This window comes from Xiphophorus hellerii, chromosome 8, assembly GCF_003331165.1.
Source record: "Xiphophorus hellerii strain 12219 chromosome 8, Xiphophorus_hellerii-4.1, whole genome shotgun sequence".
NCBI lineage: Eukaryota > Metazoa > Chordata > Actinopteri > Cyprinodontiformes > Poeciliidae > Xiphophorus > Xiphophorus hellerii.
This window is the reverse complement of record NC_045679.1, coordinates 14,707,146-14,723,805: the sequence shown is the minus strand read 5'-3', so window position 1 is coordinate 14,723,805 and position 16,660 is coordinate 14,707,146. Positions and strand designations below refer to the sequence as shown.

The window sequence follows — 16,660 nt, the reverse complement described above, 5'->3', positions numbered from 1 at the left end:
AAGGACCAACAAATCTACTAGTTCAGATAGAAAAAATAATACATTTATGTTGCTACATGTAATAGACAAAGTAAATATTGGTCAACAGTGCAAAGTGATAAGTGTCGACTGCAAAGTCAGTCTTTCAGAAACGTTTATACCCATTTCATGGGAACAAGGGGAGCAGTGCACTTTAGAAAACAGCATCTCAACATTTCTGTTTCTAAACTCTAACGCAGCACTGTGCAAAAGTCTCAAACCACCCCTCATTTATTCAAAAATGTCCTTTAAAAGGAGGAAAATTGTTCTTGATTCAGACATTGTGAAGATTGTTCAGTTTATTTCTTCGGACTTTGGCTGCTTTCTACAATCAGTTTCGAACTAGTTTGTTCTTTTTCTTTTGGAATGCTGGTACTGTTTTGCAAAACTTATTGACTGAGCAAGTTTTGTCTCAAGTGACAGACAAAATAAAACAATCTGAAACTGGGTTCTTTAGGCACTTGGTTTCTAGCAACCTGAAACAGACACAGTCCTACTGAATCTGAGAAAATACCATTAAGGCATGTATCTAATCTAATCTCTCTCCCAGAGTGCATGAATGAAACGTCATTCTGTGTCAGATCTTTGCTTTCAAACCGACTTTCAAACATTGTTTATTAGTGATTGATAAAGTTGTTGAATTGAGACTTCACCTGGGTGAGTCGTAAATGAGTGAATTTGGTGCCTAAATTTGTCCCAAAACAGCCTGGAGATCTATCACTAAATACTGATTTTACATCACAATGAAATCTGTGATTTTGAAAGATAAATATAAATATTGGATAGGTTTTAAACTTTTGCACAGTTCTGTAGCTGCACAAGGCAACATATATGTAAAAAAAACAAACAAAAGGAGGAATGTGTTGGATGGGCAGTATACATTTATTATGTGCATTTGTCTTCATCTAAAATATGTTCATGATAATGATTCATTTTCTTTACTTTTATATAGTATTAGACTATTACTATATGGATGTGCGCCTACATTTAGTCACTTTTTAGAAACAGTGGAGTTCATAACCAGCATTTTTATCTCCATGTTAGATGAATTAAATGATCTCAACTTCTAAGCATTCATATTTCTTCTTAAAAGGCAAATAAAAAAAAGTATAATTCACATTCTGTTTTTCAGAGCTGCACCACTTTCACTGACGCAAATCCCAAAGGCTCAGTTAGTCCAAGAAAAGACGTTTGTGGAAGGTTACGCTTGTTCCTCATGATCAGTATCCAGCTGACATTCCCAGCTTCCTGCTGTCCGACACTGCCGCTATGCAGCCGTTCTCCTTTTCCAAGGCGTTGACCACATTTAAAAAGAACGGCCAATTCCCAGTTTTGTGTCCAAGACGTCTAAGGCCATTTATGACGGACTACAACAACACACAGCACAGTTAAAATTAAATGAGACAAAAGTGTGACAAATACAATATGAAAATCTCCATATGGGTCACAGGGAAGTCAATTATCTTAATTTAGTTTCTAATTAAAGTAATTTATCTACAGCTCTTTACACACGTATTGGCACATGTGGTAAAGATATTTAGTCTTTTAATAAACTTAATTTCTATTATAGTATCGTCTAATACTGAAATGTTTTTCAAATTAAAAAAATATCCCGTTTTGTACAACATCAGCGGTGCAATGTTTATTAGCATTTCTGAAGCTAATAGTTAAATTACAAGATACTTTTTGTAATAACTATCACTCACGAAGTTATATCTTCCACCCTCTTTGGACAATATCAAGCTTGTTTTTATGCTCTCTTATCTTCAGTCAACATTAGACATTTTCCACATGCTTTAATCAGTAATCCTGAATGATGCTCCATCAATAAAATATGAATTTTATGAATAAAGTTTTTTCCACTCATTGAACAGGAATGTTAATAAGTGTGGAAATCAATGTAAAACAGAAATTTACAGTAATGATGAAAATACGTCACCTTATCGAATTCTGGTTCAAAATTCACATCGTTGTTTGAATTGACAAAGATTATAGGAGCAGCAATGGAGTCTTTTAAGCTCATCCCCAGCCACAGGCGGTTTATTAGGGACTGTTAGAAAAACAAGACACTTATTTAAGCACAAATAAGCCCAAAAACTAACCAACAAAGCAAGCAGTGATTTACCAAGGCCATTGATGTGGTGATAAGACTTCCTCCTGACCCTCCCATCACAAGAATCCCTCCAGATTCTTTCTCCAGTATAACAGGACTCATTGAGGAGGGTGGCTGTTCACCTGCATGAGACGGATAAACGGCTCAGACTCAGTGAACATCAGACAGATTTGTCCTCAACTCTGTGGTGAGTTTTGTTTCTTTACCTCCTTGTATTGAATCTACTCTCCCACAAAAGTCAACAAGCTCGTTGTTGAGGATGATCCCTGTTCGTTTAGAGTAAACCGCTCCTCCAAACCTGCAGAACCGCACAGTGCCATTAGGACGGTGACGTCACTTCATGTAGATTTTGAAAATATACATTATTTTGAGGAGGCTTTTGTGCTCACAGCTGGTTTATGGTGCTAGTGGCTGAGACTGCGAGTCCGTCCGCATCCATGACAGAAACGTGAGTCGTTCCAAAGTTATCAAGCAAAGGCTTGTGGTTACGATAATAGGAGTTATCATGTGTTCTATTTGATGATATCAGCCTCGCTATGCGATCAATGAACGAAGGATCAATTAAGTGATCAGCCATCTGAAAGAGGAACATATAAAAATTTTCAATTTTGTCCTTATTTTACTTTTACTGTTCAATGAATTGTTTTGAACTTTTAAAAGGGTTAATAGTGTGTGAAATATATTTTATTTTGTTTTAATATAAATCCATCTTTAGTCTGGCTATTAGTTTCCAATCTGAAAGACCCATTCAATAAATTAGAATATATTTAAAAGTTCATTTATTTCAGGATCTGTACAAGTTAAACACTTTATATACTCTAATTACACTAATTTTACCTTATATGAAATACTGAAGTTGCATTCAGTTTATTTACATTTTACACAATGCTATCGCTCATCAGAATGAAACAATTCTGATAAGTTAGGATTTTTTTTCTTTAATGCAACACAAATGGGTTGCTTACTAGGTGTCATACTTTGCGGATATTTGAGTATTCGATATTTTGCTCCCCATTTCCAGGTCTTTGACTGACTGACTTACACTGACAAGACGTCAAAACTCTGTAATGCTTGAGTCAGAACAATTACTTTCTCAGAAAGAAATAATTCCAGTACACTAACCTTGCTGCTACTGTAGACAGGGTCTCGAATGTTCCTCTTTTGTCCATTAGCAAATTTAGCTGCCTCTATGTAACGATGGTACATCTGAATCTTCTTCTTTTCACCAACTAGAGAGTCTGGAGTTAACGAGAACCCTTTGGGAGCAAGAGTTCAGGTTTTTAATTGTCCAAATGAATGCATTCAAAGAATCCCATCTGAGCTACAACAAAAGATGTGAAACCTTTCATGATTCTGAGAATGAAAGCTAGAAGCGCCCCCCCAGCAGGCGGTGGAGCGATGTGCATCTTATGATTTCCCAGAGAAACTGTCCATGGACTGCCCACCCGCACTCTGTAAGACTTCAGATCGTCCACCGTTAATGTTCCACCTAAGGACAAAAAACACATTTCTGTAAAATCTATGTGCTTCTGTCCACTTCCTCTACATGAAGTAGATTTTATTTACATTATTAAATGACACAGCCTCAATTTGCCCAGGCCAATCTTGCACCAACCTGCGTCTTTTATGTCTTGGATTAAGTCAAGTCCAATCCTGCCAGTGTAAAAGGCTTTAACTCCTTCCTTTGCAATGATTTCCAAGGTTTCTGCAAGTTTAGAAAACTGCATGGTGTCGCCCATTCTCAGGATTGTTTTGTTCTTGTTGCAAAAGACTTCACTGAATAAAAAGAAAATAGATAAACGCACACATTAGGCAAAAGCTGAAAATAATTTACACAATACATCCCGACAAAAAGTGACCTGACTTGATGTTTAAATAGTTTTGTTTTGCTTAAATTCACAAAGAGCCATGCCCTACAACTGTTTTGTAAAGAGGTGGGGTAAACCCTGGATTTATTTTCAATTAAAGTCACAAAAGAAAGAAAAAAGAACACCTATTCCTAACTTAAAGCTACCATCACCTAAATCATAAATTGTTTACTAAGGTGAGAGGAAAAGAGCACACAGAGAAACTTTGATAGACCTGCATGCTCAAACCAGAGAACGGTGATGAAGCAGTGAAATAAAAAAATACATCACAATGCTGTCCAAACTAAACAAATATGAACCTTCTTGAGTTGAGCTCTGACGCTCTGACACTGTTATCCTTTGAGTCTGGTAATCCATCTAATCTCCATCCATCCATCCATCCATCCATCTTCTTCCGCTTATCCGAGGTCGGGTCGCGGGGGTAGCAGCTTCAGAAGGGAGGCCCAGACTTCCCTCTCCCCAGCCACTTCTTCTAGCTCCTCCGGGGGAATCCCGAGGCGTTCCCAGGCCAGCCGAGAGACATAGTCCCTCCAGCGTGTCCTGGGTCTTCCCCGGGGCCTCCTCCCGGTGGGACGTGCCCGGAACGCCTCACCAGGGAGGCGTCCAGGAGGCATCCTGACCAGATGCCCGAGCCACCTCAACTGGCTCCTCTCGATGTGAAGGAGCAGCGGCTCTACTCTGAGTCCCTCCCGGATGACTGAGCTTCTCACCCTATCTCTAAGGGAGAGCCCAGCCACCCTACGGAGAAAACCCATTTCGGCCGCTTGTATCCGCGATCTCGTTCTTTCGGTCATGACCCAAAGCTCATGACCATAGATGAGGGTGGGAACGTAGATCGACCGGTAAATCGAGAGCTTCGCTTTTTGGCTCAGCTCTCTCTTCACCACGACGGACCGGTACAGCGCCCGCTTGACAGCAGACGCTGCGCCAATCCGCCTGTCGATCTCCCGCTCCCTTCTTCCCCCATTCGTGAACAAGATCCCGAGATACTTAAACTCCTCCACTTGGGGCAGGACACCCCCCCTGACCCGGAGAAGGCACTCTACCCTTTTCCGGCTCAAGACCATGGCCTCGGATTTGGAGGCACGGATCCCCGTCCCGGCCGCTTCACACTCGGCTGCGAACCGCTCCAGCGAGAGCTGCAGATCACGATCTGATGAAGCCAAAAGGACCACATCGTCTGCGAAAAGCAGAGATGAGATCCTAAGGCCACCAAATCGGATCCCCTCAACACCTTGGCTGCGCCTAGAAATTCTGTCCATGAAAGTGATGAACAGAATCGGTGACAAAGGGCAGCCCTGGCGGAGTCCAACTCTCACCGGAAACGAGCCCGACTTACTGCCGGCAATGCGGACCAGACTCTGACACCGGTCATACAGGGACCTGACAGCCCGTATCAAAGGGCCCGGTACCCCATACTCCCGGAGAACCCCCCACAGGGCTCCCCGAGGGACACGGTCGAACGCCTTCTCCAAGTCCACAAAACACATGTAGACTGGTTGGGCGAACTCCCATGCACCCTCCAGGACCCTGCCGAGGGTGTAGAGCTGGTCCAGTGTTCCACGACCAGGACGAAAACCACACTGCTCTTCCTGAATCCGAGGTTCGACTATCCGACGGACCCTCCTCTCCAGGACCCCTGAATAGACCTTGCCAGGGAGGCTTAAGAGTGTGACCCCTCTATAATTGGAGCACACCCTCCGGTCCCCCTTTTTGAACAGGGGGACCACCACCCCAGTCTGCCAATCCAGGGGAACTGCCCCCGATGTCCATGCGACATTGCAGAGTCGCGTCAACCAACACAACCCTACAACATCCAGAGCCTTAAGGAACTCCGGGCGGATCTCATCCACCCCCGGGGCCTTGCCACCGAGGAGCTTTTTAACCACCTCGGCGACCTCGCCCCCAGAGATTGGAGAGCCCAACCCAGAGTCCCCAGGCTCCGCTTCCTCAGTGGAAGGCATGTTGGTGGGATTGAGGAGGTCTTCGAAGTACTCTGCCCACCGGCCCACAACGTCCCGAGTAGAGGTCAGCAGCACACCATCCCCACTATAAACAGTGTTGGTGCTGCACCGCTTCCCCCCCCTGAGACGCCGGATGGTGGACCAGAATCGCCTCGAAGCCGTACGGAAGTCTTTCTCCATGGCCTCTCCAAACTCCTCCCACGCCCGAGTTTTTGCCTCAGCAACCGCCCGAGCCGCATGCCGCTTCGCCCGCCGGTACCCATCAGCTGCTTCCGGAGTCCCACAGGCCAAAAAGGCCCGATAGGACTCCTTCTTCAGCCTGACGGCATCCCTCACCGAAGGTGTCCACCAGCGGGTTCGAGGGTTGCCACCGCGACAGGCACCGACAACCTTGCGGCCACAGCTCCGATCGGCCGCCTCGACAATGGAGGCACGGAACACGGTCCACTCAGACTCCATGTCCCCCACCTCCCCCGGGACGTGTTCGAAGTTTTGCCGGAGATGGGAGTTAAAGCTCCGTCTCACAGGGGATTCCGCCAGACGTTCCCAGCAGACCCTCACAACACGTTTGGGCCTGCCAGGTCTGACCGGCTTTCGCCCCCACCACCGGAGCCAACTCACCACCAGGTAGTGGTCAGTGGACAGCTCCGCACCTCTCTTCACCCGAGTGTCCAAGACATACGGCCGCAGATCCGATGAAACGATGACAAAGTCGATCATCGAACTGCGGCCTAGGGTGTCCTGGTGCCAAGTGCACATATGGACACCCTTATGCTTGAACATGGTGTTCGTTATGGACAATCCATGGCGAGCACAGAAGTCCAGCAACAGAACACCGCTCGAGTTCAGGTCGGGCGGGCCGTTCCTCCCAACCACGCCCCTCCAGGTCTCACTGTCATTGCCCACGTGAGCGTTGAAGTCCCCCAGCAGAACAAGGGAGTCCCCAGGAGGAGCACTCTCCAGTACCCCCTCTAAGGACTCCAAAAAGGGTGGGTAATCTGAACTGTCGTTCGGCCCGTAAGCACAAACGACAGTCAGAACCCGTCCCCCCACCCGTAGGCGGAGGGATGCTACCCTCTCGTTCACCGGGGTAAACCCCAACGTACAGGCGCCGAGATGGGGAGCAACAAGTATGCCCACTCCTGCCCGACGCCTCTCACCTTGGGCAACTCCAGAGTGGAAGTATGTCCAGCCCCTCTCAAGGAGACTGGTTCCAGAACCAGAGCCGTGCGTCGAGGTGAGACCGACTATTTCTAGCCGGAACCTCTCGACCTCACGCACTAGCTCCGGCTCCTTCCCCACCAGAGAGGTGACATTCCACGTCCCAAGAGCCAGTTTCTGCAACTGAGGATCGGACCGCCAGGGTCCCCTCCCTCCGCTGCCACCCATCCCACACTGCACCCGACCCCTTTGGCCCCTCCCACGGGTGGTGGGCCCATGGGAGGGGGGCCCCATGTTTCCTCTTCGGGCTGAGCCCGGCCGGGCTCCATGGGTAAAAGCCCGGCCACCAGACGCTCGCCATCGTGCCCCCCCTCCAGGCCTGGCTCCAGAGTGGGGCCCCGGTGACCCGCGTCCGGGCGAGGGAACACCAAGTCCAAAGTTTTCCTTCATCCATCTAATCTGTGATTTTATTTTTTTGCATTTTGTTTTTAGAGTTCACAATGACTGTTATTACTTTTCTAGGAGCAGAATTAACATTTATTGCTATCACAAATTCTTAGCCTACCAGCTTGATTTGGTTCTTTTGTGCAAAAGCCTCTTACAGCTTTCCTCCCAACACATTTTTATTGGAGATACTTCAGGTCAGCTCATGCTCGCCTCATTTATTCCAGAAAAATACAACAGAAATGCAAATTTATGAGCCAAAATTTCTGCCGTCAGGGACCCTAAACATAATACTTTGGAAGTGAAGAAGGTTCAGCACATTTCAGCTTTTCAATCACATGTTTAAATGTGAGGCTTTTCTCTCAGGTCATTTTACTCCAAAGATTTAGCAGTAAAGCCTACAATTGGGACTACCAGTTAAATGGTTGAGTTAGATTGTGAATAGTGAATACATAAATATTAAGGGAGAAATATTGCACAATTTTACAATTCAAATAAGACGATAAATGTATATGTAACTACGTAGCAACATGCTTTTTGGTATTCAGCCTAAAAAGGCAATAATTATTCAGAAGCCTAAGTTCTGCTTGAGTAATAAATACAAGATTCTACATATTTACACCAGAGAATTGGCTTTATATGTTATATGCCTAATGTCGCTATTTAGCATCATACTTACATTCGGTCTAATGCAACATTTACATGCGCAATCTCCAATTAGGAGTCTGATTAATGACAAAAAACTAATTTTTAACATAAAAAGAGGGATTAAATGGCTGAAAGAACACTAGATATTTACTCAGATTACTTCTGCATAATGATTAGAAACACATAAATGAGACAAAAGTGTGAAACGAGCAAATACTTTCCTCACAAAAGCCTCTCCTTGCTTCTGCTGAATGACAGATGAAAGCATCTCTTGTTGAATAAAGGAGTGAATCTCTAAGCGACTGACTCCTGACCCCACCTTTTTTCATCAGTCTCAACAAACCCTCCTCAGCATGCAGCCTTCATAACCTTAGAGCAACGTCATGGAAACATTGGACGACTATAATCCAAAACTTTTGCTGGCCTCTTTCCTAGTGCTCTGCTACATATAAATTGTGCCGAGTCAGGACACCATTGAGTAACTGCTCCAAACAGCTGAAATTCATTACCAACAGTAAAGCAATACATTTGACCTAAGAAGGGGTGGAAATTAGCACCTGCCACTGGCAAAATGCGGGTAAAAGTATGAAGTGGCGTGTAAATTGGAGCAACGCACCCGCCACTGTGGGGGGTTGACAATTTGAACAGGAAAAAAAAAAAAGCTGCATTCAGTTTGAACTTCTGTCCAGAGGAGGACCGGCCGTCTGGACTACAGACTGATGCATTTACTGTCCATATCTGGCGGCCCTACGCTGTCATAATTTAACAAAAAAATTATATTAAATCTAATTTTAATGGACCGCGACAGCCCATTGGTTGATTTTATTGACGGACAACTGGGCTTATCCAATGAAAATTTGGAAATGTTCAACATGTGACTGCAAGAATGTTAGGGTTGTGTATTTAAAGTTTGCCACTATTAATTACTTCAAATTAACTTATTTCACTACAACCCTGTTAAGGTGTCCATGCTTTATGTTAAATTATTCTGTATATGTACATCTGTATATTAAACTTATTGTCAGTAAATTGGTATTCATAGAGTTAAGAATACATTGGATATTTTATATAATTTGCTTGTACTTGTGGGGTTTGTAATCGAAAGAAAAAAAGAAAGCAGTGGCTAGTGAAATGTCTGAGTGGCTGGTAAAAAATTTTCTCTACCAGCACTGTGGCTGAAAAATTTAAATTTCCACCCCTGGACCTAAGTTTATCTTCTATGAAAAATATTTATAAGCTGTAAGATATAGCGTTCTTGAGTGGGGTTTATGAGGAAAAGTGAAGCATATTTTGTACCTCCAACAGTGTCTAAATCATTCATTTTCACAGTCGGAGATAAGTGAAAATTGAGGTTAACTACTGCATTATGTACATGTAAAGAGCAATAATCACAGTAAATTTTAACTCTGGTTATACAAAGTGTTTTTGATTTAAAAGAATTGGAGATTTGAAAGAGAGTTTTAAATGAGTTAATTTCTTTTGCTGAAACACATAATTTTACTTTAATTTCTGTAAGTTTCATCTGCACTAACAGTTATAATTTCTGGAAGCTTTTTAAAATCTCTCTCTCTCTGAGATGCATGTGTGAAATTTTACCACAGAGACGACGTTTCCACATGCGGCTTCAACAACTCGTGGCTCATAAAGCGTGCCAGGTATGGTGGCATGGGGATTCCTTCCCTGGCCAGTTTAATGGTTGGCTCAAACAGTTTGGCCCAGGACAACTTCCCGTACTCTCTGTGGAGGGCGTCGTAGCCCAGCAGCTCCCCGGGAACGCCAATCCACTGACTACCTGCAACATTGAGGTGGAAAATGAAAACAATATTTTGGAAGCTAAAAATGTGAAGACAGCTTACCTAAAAAAGAAAAAACAATGAACTGTAGAAAAATTTAGATTTCTTAAAGATATAATTTAAGGTTTCTTATTGTAAACATGCAATTCTGATCAGATTTATTTCATCGTTGAAATAAATTTCGCATTAATTTGGGGTTTTTAATGATTGATTTGATCCATTCTTTTTGAGGGAGGATAGATAATAATACAAGAACTGCAATCAAGGATTGCACGGATCAAATATATCACACCTGTTTACCTAAAGCTCTCCTAGTAAGTTGTTCCTTGATCAGCCTCCAAAAAGCTTTTGACATAACTCAGACATAACAGATATATCTGTTAATATTGCATATTTACCTGCTTAGCAAATCGACCATTTGCTATATAAATAAACTTGACTTGCGTATGTGCAAGACTTATTTCAAATCGCATTAAAATTAATTGCTTTCTTCAAAATTCAACACACAAATACCCAATTAAGACAATATTGAAACATTTTTGAGAATGAAATCACATTTATGTAAGTATTCGTTGAAAACTTTGCTGAGTCATCTTTGGCAGCAATCCGTTTTTGAATATGACGCCACAAGCTTTGAACGAGCATCTTTAGGCCGTTTGGTTCATTCTTCTTCGCAGTTCATCTCCTGCTTCATCAGGTTGGACAGAGACATCTGTGCAGCTATCTTCAGATCTCTCCAGAGATGTTCAATGAGATTCAAGCCTGGACTCTGGCCTGGCCAGTCCAGCACATGGGATGTCTGGCATTCACACCAAAGAGTTCAATCTTTGTCTCATCAAGCCAGAGAATTTCGTTTCTCGTGGTCTGAAAGTCCTTCAAGTGACTTTTGGCAAACTTCAGACATTGTGCCATGTGCCTTTTATTAGGGAATGATTTTCATTTTGTCGCTCTAACAGAGATCTGCTACAGGACAAGCCTGTCTGTGGTCTACAGAAAACTCCTTTGATTGCTTGCTGTTTGATCTCTGACTTGGGACCTTACATAGACAGTGTGTCTTTCCAAATCAAGTGTAATCAACTGAATTTTCCACAGATGGACTCCACTTATTTTACAAAAACATCTTAAGGAGGATCAGTGGAAATGAAGGCTGCAAACATTTATGTAAATATGATTTCTTGGTTTGGTCATTTTAATAAATATGCAAAAGAAAAGCTGTGGAAAAACCTTTAATGACCTGTACATTAAATAAATTAGTAAAACAAAAAGAAAGTCAAAAATTGGTCTGTGCAGCAGATGCAGCTTACCTGCGGTCAGTCCGAATTTAGTGGGACAGTCTTTTAACAGAGAAGGTTTGAATGTCTGTGGGGTTGACTCTCTGAAGTTGTAAACTTTAACATTACCTGGAAACAAATGAGCAAATGAAATAACTCACAAATAATTTACTGTTTTCTTCTTAAAGTTTCCTCCCACTCACTTGCTCATCCCAGAGGCAAACAGACAAGATAAACAAACCCAAAATATATTTTTGTATGTGATTCAATCTGAATCTCTCATGACATTAAGGTGAAATATGACATGGATGATTATTTCCATACCAAATAGTAGAAAAAGAAAGAATAGTGGTGATAATTCAAAAGTCTGATTCTAACGAAAACATGTCCTGAAAAATAAATCAAATGCAGACTACCCACCTGTTTTATTTCTGACTACAACTATCGAGCCTCCTCCAATTCCCATGCTCTGAGGGTTGACCAAAGATGTGCAGAGGAGAGCTGCAATGGCGCCATCTACTGCTGAGCCGCCTTGGAGGAGCATGTTCCTGGAAAACAATGTTCAGTGGATTTACGGGAAACCAGTTATCTGACTGCGATGCTCTGCACACATTTGGACACCCACCGGCAAACACTAATGTGTTATTTGATGGCTTTTACTCTGGGGGTGTCCATTGTTTTACAACGGAAAACCAATCAAAGTTAATCCATGTGCTGTCTGTCTTTCATGACAGTGAAAGTATAGTAATAGTTGCACAATACATTTTATTTGTCTTATTTGTTGGATTTCTCCACCTCAGTTGGATGGACATTAGAAAAGCAGGAAAAAAGAGAAAACAACTCTGCAGACTGTGTTGGAAACATAAAGGATCTTTTCAGGAAGGCTGGCACTAACTACTCTTTGCCTCCTAAGCGGAAAGAGAAGGCAGTGTTGGGAATGTTTAGACCTTGCCAGCTCAAACGTTTTGCAGGAGTTTGAAGTTGTACCAAAGACTGACGTGGTTGTGAGTTAAAGGTGGAGTGATGACATAATTTTCAAATATCTGCATATAGGTTATCTTGACACAACAAATGTAAATATTGCAATTAAAAAACTTTGTGGAAAGGCAGACCATAGCAAATTAACAAAAATAATGTTTATTTTACAGACCGAGACACATGCTGCTCTTCTGCTAATAAAACACTTTTTGCAATTTTTTTTTGTGTGCAAAGCTGACCTTTTTACTTTAAGCCAATGTTCCAGAGTTTCCGCTCAGTTCATCTCTTTGTCACTCACATCTGAACCTTTGATTGTCTCTGCTTTGAACTGCAAAATGAACTCTCCACAAACATTATCACAAGGGCAAAAAAAAAAAAAAAAAATCCCCAGTTGTGCACAAAAGCAGGAAGAGTTGCACACATTCCAGTGAAACCACCTTTGCACTTCTGAAGTTACTGATGACTGATTAACTGACTCGCAACTGCAAGTAAGACAAATAACCAAAGCAGAGCCAAGACCTTTCAACATAAGCGACAGGTCATGTTTATGCACTCTGAATGAATCGATTCAGCAACTGCTCAAGAGCAATCAAAGGACCTGGATGCGCTATACTATAATCTCACAGAGCCGATCAAATCTCTTAAACTGCTTATTCCCACTGCCAGGAGGCGAAGCCCGATTCAATTCAGGTGCACGTCAATGAATAAAAACACGTTTTAGATTCAAGCAGGAAAATTCTGAATGAAAAAAATATTTTTTAGCATCAATTTGGTCAAATTAAAGTCTTACAAGAAAGGAGGCGGGAGGGAGGCCACTTACTTTCCGATCTCGGAGCAAAGTTGCGAGTATTAAAAATGAGGATCATTAATGCTAGCTTTGGACAAAACGTTTGGCTCTTTTCCTCTTTAATCTTGCCCGGGATCTTCCGAGTCCTTGGCGAGTGACGCTCTCCGTGCAGCGACGTGCAGCGACCGCGTGCTGGTAAAACGAAACAACACAACGTGTTGACGTCACAGATCACAGAGTTTAATCTCATACAAAGCAATGAACAACAAAGCTGCAGAGGAACAGAGATATGCATTTTCTCATAAAAATAAGACACACAAGGGAAGACAAACGAACATAAAGACAGACAAAGGCGCCCAACTTGGAGAGAAAAAGATGGAAAAAACTTCTCTCGCTAGCTTGCTGACCTGTACTTTTTAATGAAAGAGGTGTTTCCCTATTTAATATATGCAGTCAAGGCGTTCCGTTCTTTGACCAATTAGAAACTTAGAAAACTCCCGGAAACTCCCCTTCTTTACAGCTCCGATGTCTGGTTTTTATCTAACCACTTCGTGCCCATCTCCGTCCGACCTGGCCGAGAGGCGCCAAGAAGTCTGTTCCGCTCTCTCGGAATTGTAAATTTTATTGCTGTGTCTGTCAAAAGGGGGAGGAAAAAAGGCCCTGCTTTGTCTGCTGAATTCCCAACTGCTCAACAGAAACTATTCCAAATTAAAGTGTTGGCTATACCTTTACACATGTCGTGGATTAGCTATATTAAGCACCAAACAATAATTATTTTCTTTACAGTTCCCCCTTTTGAGGTCTTCAAAAAAGACCTCAATAAAAATTGATTAAGCCTTCTAATGCAGAACCAAAACTATGTATTAAAAAATAAAACAAAACAAAAAATAGAAAACAAAAGGTTGACGTAGCCTAATTATATACAGTTCCCCCTTTTCAAACAAAACCCAAGGGTAAAAACGACTTATCCTTACAGAAATATAAAATCATAAAACAAAAACACAGGATAAACAAAACCCAAAATGCACAATGAAAAATGAAAAAATAAAACAGGGACATACATAGTAAAATTAGTAAGAAATGCTCTGCAACTTAAAAGACAACATTCACCACCCAAGTCCAACCTGTCAAATGAGAAAGACACAAAATTACAATCTGTTGCTCGTCTTTTTCTGTTTTTTTTTTTTTTTTTTTAAATGTCCATCGACAGTCTCTTAAAAAATATGAAGTCTTCGTCAGGAAATGTTCAAAAAAATGCGCGCAAAAAACGAAACGAAAGTCCTTTTCAAAGTTCCCAACGAACGAAAAACACGCAATAAAAATTAATGTCGATGATGATCCTCTTGTAGCCTGATCTTCTTCGACTGGAAACCTCAAGAAACGACCTGTCACAGGTCATTAAACAGACATTTTGTGTTCAACATGAATTTCATTAGCATCAGAAACACAATTACCACATTCTTTAATATCATCTTCATTACAGTCAGCATAATCAAACGATGGTTTCACCTAAAAATAAATTTGTTTTGTTATTTTCCATCCAGGGAAATTATTTTAATCCTTTTTATCAAAGAACGCAGACTTTGAAGGAGACCACATCCGCAGGGCACCAGGAAACCAGCTGCAAAACTATAATGACAAAACAGAGATCAGATTTATCCAAAGGCATCATTCATTTGTGTAATTCAACACAAACATCTTCAATTCACTTTGTGTTCAAGTGAATCCTCCAACGCTCGTGGCTCTGTGGCTGTTATCTTCGAAATAAGTGTGAAGCCGCTTCTCCAAGCAGCCCCACCCCCGCCTCGCATGACACAGCTTGTATGACAGATTCCAGAGTCCTGGAGCTCCGAGCTCCAGGGCAGTCTGTGTGCAAAACCATGAGCAACACATCACGTGAAACCTTATCTCCTACTCTGTCCAGTTCTGTTCATAAAATGGTGGATGTGATCCCTTCAATTTACGTTTCTATTATAATATACTATAGCTCCTAACCGATGGAAAACACCAAAACCCTGTAATCATTTGCTTCAAAAGACATGTTTCCAAAGTAACATGTTCCCAGAATGTTAAACATATGCAGATCTTTTCTTAAACCAATCTTGTAAAAATAGGATTAAACAAACGAAACAAAACAATCACAAAAACTTAAAAATGTAGTTGTAAAGCTTACATGTACCACCAAAAAATGAATAACAATGTGAATTAAACAGTCCAGTTTAAATTACTTTCATAGAACAAACTAGATCTTATTGGTTATCTGTGTAAATCATTTTACATGCGTTCCTTAAACAAAATTCAAAAGTTAGACTTGGAGAAATTATAATGAAACAAATCCAGACATTTTCAAAATACACCAATTGTACCTAGGGTTATACTTGTCGTCGAATTTAAAGTTTTATTCAAAATCGTTTTAAATGGATGTAAATCAAAACAAAAATCAAGTTTAGAAAAATCATTATAATCCCACCTGTGTACGTTTCCTGATTAATGATAACTTTAATCAATGACAGATTCTTCAAAACATTTCTTAAAACATTCATGCTCCATTAAATTAATGCTCTGAAAATGGCTGACACAATAATATTTTAATTTCTATAATTATTTTCCCAAGTTAATTAACCAAAATATGCTCCATTATCACTATAAATTTATCTATTGTATCAACATACCTTAGCCCATTGTCAGAAAATCTTTTAATGGAGAACAACTCAAATCCATTTAAAATAAGCACATATCAGACATATTCTTCAAAAGTTTTGTTTAAGTAATATAAGTGTTTCAGTAATCTAATTAAGTAATATAAAAATAACCCATAACATATTCTCCCTCTGTATGATACATTACTGGCTAATGTATCATCAGTACCTAATATGTTAACTAACGATGTTGATTAAACGGGGTCATTATTTTACTGAGAAATTCTACCCAATACCGCCCCGTCCTAACAGGCAAACTGTCAAAACAAACAGAACAATTTATTATAGCATGCTTTAAACCTTCAAGATTACTATTTTCAAAAAAAAAAAAAACATTTCACATTACAGTTTTAAAGCTCAGTATTCAATTTCACTCTCATGTTATCAAATAATTCGTCGTAGAAACTTCTCAAAAATTTTCAGCAATGTTTGACAAAACGTGTATACCAATTAAAAACTCAGTGAAGGTTATGCATAAACCAGCCAGAGAGACGTTGAAAGAGAAAAAATATAGTCTTAGTTAAGAAAATGTAAAAATGATAAATTTCGAAAAATACTGGTCAGAATATAACCAAATCTACAAATGAAAGAAATTAAACTAAAGACCAAAGTTCCCTATCCCCTGGTGAACGGGTCCAGAGGAAACTGATAACTCAAAAAAAAAAAAAAAAAAAAGTAATTTGTTATATTTAACAAAATAGACAAAGAACTGACACAAATAGCCAAATAAAAAGTCAGACTAATGAAAAGAAATTTAAAGATAAAATCCTAAACTACTCACTACTACAATTGTAACTTATAGTCAGACAGTTTATCAGGAGGTATTTTAAACAATGGGGGAGAAAATCACGTGCCTTACAGCTGCTCGTTCTCCCTTGCTGAACTTCTGTGAGCAGAGGTTGCTTTGTACTTAAAA

The 16,660-nt window shown here is 40.9% G+C and overlaps 1 protein-coding gene across 2 annotated transcripts in view; it reads right to left on the bottom strand.

Moving 5' to 3' along the window:
- Positions 1 to 336: 336 nt before the first annotated feature.
- The window catches only part of ggt5b (gamma-glutamyltransferase 5b), a 19,923-nt gene continuing 3,599 nt past the window's right edge, over positions 337 to 16,660 (bottom strand). The window contains exons 2-13 of one of the 2 annotated variants that reach the window (XM_032569602.1): positions 13,079 to 13,101; positions 11,701 to 11,828; positions 11,314 to 11,409; positions 9,813 to 10,008; positions 3,747 to 3,907; positions 3,474 to 3,620; positions 3,254 to 3,387; positions 2,521 to 2,708; positions 2,338 to 2,429; positions 2,144 to 2,253; positions 1,958 to 2,068; positions 337 to 1,385 (exon numbers count right to left, since the gene is read on the bottom strand). In XM_032569602.1, the coding sequence (XP_032425493.1) occupies positions 1,239 to 1,385; positions 1,958 to 2,068; positions 2,144 to 2,253; positions 2,338 to 2,429; positions 2,521 to 2,708; positions 3,254 to 3,387; positions 3,474 to 3,620; positions 3,747 to 3,907; positions 9,813 to 10,008; positions 11,314 to 11,409; positions 11,701 to 11,828; positions 13,079 to 13,101 (1,533 nt within the window). In that variant the 3' untranslated portion in view covers positions 337 to 1,238. Of the gene's footprint in view, positions 1,386 to 1,957; positions 2,069 to 2,143; positions 2,254 to 2,337; positions 2,430 to 2,520; positions 2,709 to 3,253; positions 3,388 to 3,473; positions 3,621 to 3,746; positions 3,908 to 9,812; positions 10,009 to 11,313; positions 11,410 to 11,700; positions 11,829 to 13,078; positions 13,107 to 16,660 lie in introns of both variants that reach the window. The other variant, XM_032569601.1, reaches the window with a different exon arrangement.